Here is a 2,157-nt window from a genome sequence, read left to right as displayed (position 1 = left end):
TTATGCTTTTGGTGAGCCCGTGGAGCATCCCCAGATGATCAATGAATAGCTGAGCCACTCCTTCTGCTGTGACGGTGCTCGAGCAAAGAATAAAATGAGCGTATTCGCTAAGTCGATCCACTACGACATAGATGATATCATGGCATCTAGCGTGCGGTAAGCCCACGATCAAATCCATTGCATTGAAATGTCCATATCCTTTCAGGAATAGGCAGGCTTCGCAGGAGTCCGACTTTGAGGGTGTTGCGGGGCTTTTGGTGTTGGCAGTCTGGAAAAGAGAGGAGCCTCGACTGAGGGGCGCATCTTAGGCTACCCAAAGGGCCTGGCAAGAAACTTCACCGTTGTATTGACCCCATCGTGACCTGCTAAAGCAAGATCATGCATTTTGCGCAAAATGTCTTTGCGAAGCGAGGCCGGAACGTACAATATACGAACACCATGCTTCGCTTGGTACCACAGGAGGTCACCATCGATGGTGTAGTGCTTGACCCGTCGCCCATTGTTGAGCTGAGCTAGCACAGCAGCCGCATGAGTATCCAAGGAACAGGAAGGACGCAATTTGGAGAGAAAGCGAGAATAATCACAGAGAAGTGCGGTTGGACAACATTGTGCCTGACCTCTAGGGCGTCTGGAGAGTGCGTCGGCGACCACATTGGTGGTACCCTTAATATACTTGGCAGCGAAGTCGAACTACGTGGGCCGGGAAAGCCACCAAAACACTCTTTCGTTATCGTAGTCTTGAAAACTCTTCCTCAGGTGTTTCAGTGATTGATGATCGGTCTGGACCGTTAAGTGCCTGCAGTACAGGTAATGCCGTCACTTTTTAACGCCCCACCAGACCGCGTAAAGCTCCCTTTCCCTGACCGGCTATTTTTGTTCCCTCTCTGTTAAACGGTGTAAGTAGCAAACTATTATTTGATGCTTTTTCGATCCAATAGCCTGCTGAGAGAGCAGGCTACTGGATCGAAAGAGCATCAATAGCAGTGTCACTGGGATAAGTCGTGAGGAAAAAGGATTTATCAAAGTCAGTCAGCGCGAGTACTGGGGATGATGTCAGGTGCCCGATCAGGCGTCGGGCGGCTTCATCCTCGTTCTCCATCCAAATCGTCTGCTTCTCCTTCTTAGGAAGATCAGTCAGAGATCCAACAATACGAGCGATTGAGGAATGAAATTGCGATAGTATGAGGCGAGCCCGAGGAACTTCTGAACGTCCGTCCTCGTGTACAGGTGTAGCGGCCATCGCTGAATCGCCTTGATCTTAACCGGATCTGGTTGAACCCCTGCTTCAGAGACACGAAATCGTAAGAGACTGATTGTTTGCATGAAAAACGAACACTTCTGCGCTTTAACGAACCCCTGCTTCTCACGCAGTAGCTGGAGCGCCCGCCGGAGGTGCTGCGAGTGCTCCTGCACATTTCGGCTGAACACAAGCACATCATCCATGTATATCACCACCCACCCCTCGGCGAATGGCCCCAGGAAGTCGTGATTGACATGCCTCTGCAGTTCACCAGGTGCATTCACGAGGCCAAATGGCATACAAGTGTACTCCACCTTGCGAGTGCGGGTGTGGAACGCCGTTTTGTGCCTGTCCTCAGGGTGAATATGGATCTGCAAGAAGGCCTCAGCGAAGTCAAATGCTGAGTATACCGCTGAACCTTGTAGGCGGTCGAGGATCTCGTCCACTCTGGGCATCGGAAACTTCTGCTTCACTGTAATCTTGTTGAGGGGCTTGAAGTCAACGCACATGCGCCAGCTGCCGTCCTTTTCCTCGCCAGTACGGGATTGTGCCCAAAGGCGCTAGTTGACGGCTGAACCTTGCCCTTTTTCAGAAGTTCGTCTGCCTACCGCTCAATTTCCTCTTCCAGATGCGGGGGTCGCCTGTACCGTGGAACAAAGCTTGGGGCTGAGCCGCGGATGAGTTCGATGCGGTGCATAGAGCGTCCAGCGGGTGGCCTGCCCGCCGGTAGCTCTTTGTTATTGGGTACATCAGAGAACTCTTCCTTCAATTTTGCCCACTTCTGCCGTTCCTCGGGTGTTAACTGGATCGATTCCCCCAAAACGTCCCTTTGTACCAGAGCAACACGACGGAGTGCGTGCGTGCCTCCATTATTCTCTTCGGTGCCTTTGCACGGTGGGGAAGCTTTGTCGCTCCCC

General features: G+C 52.1%; 1 protein-coding gene across 1 annotated transcript in view; it reads right to left on the bottom strand.

The window, feature by feature from the left end:
- Positions 1 to 955: 955 nt before the first annotated feature.
- EMH_0099790 (uncharacterized protein) overlaps positions 956 to 2,157 on the bottom strand; it is a gene marked incomplete at both ends in the record, with an annotated part of 2,223 nt that continues 1,021 nt past the window's right edge. Inside the window, 3 exons of the mRNA XM_013495303.1 lie at positions 956 to 1,251; positions 1,368 to 1,687; positions 1,849 to 2,157. Of these exons, the coding sequence (XP_013350757.1) occupies positions 956 to 1,251; positions 1,368 to 1,687; positions 1,849 to 2,157 (925 nt within the window). The remainder of the gene's footprint in view (positions 1,252 to 1,367; positions 1,688 to 1,848) is intronic.

The sequence above is a fragment of the Eimeria mitis genome, genomic scaffold (assembly GCF_000499745.2).
Source record: "Eimeria mitis Houghton genomic scaffold, Emh_scaff151, whole genome shotgun sequence".
Classification (NCBI taxonomy): Eukaryota; Apicomplexa; class Conoidasida; order Eucoccidiorida; family Eimeriidae; genus Eimeria; species Eimeria mitis.
This window is presented reverse-complemented; position numbering and strand designations above follow the sequence as displayed.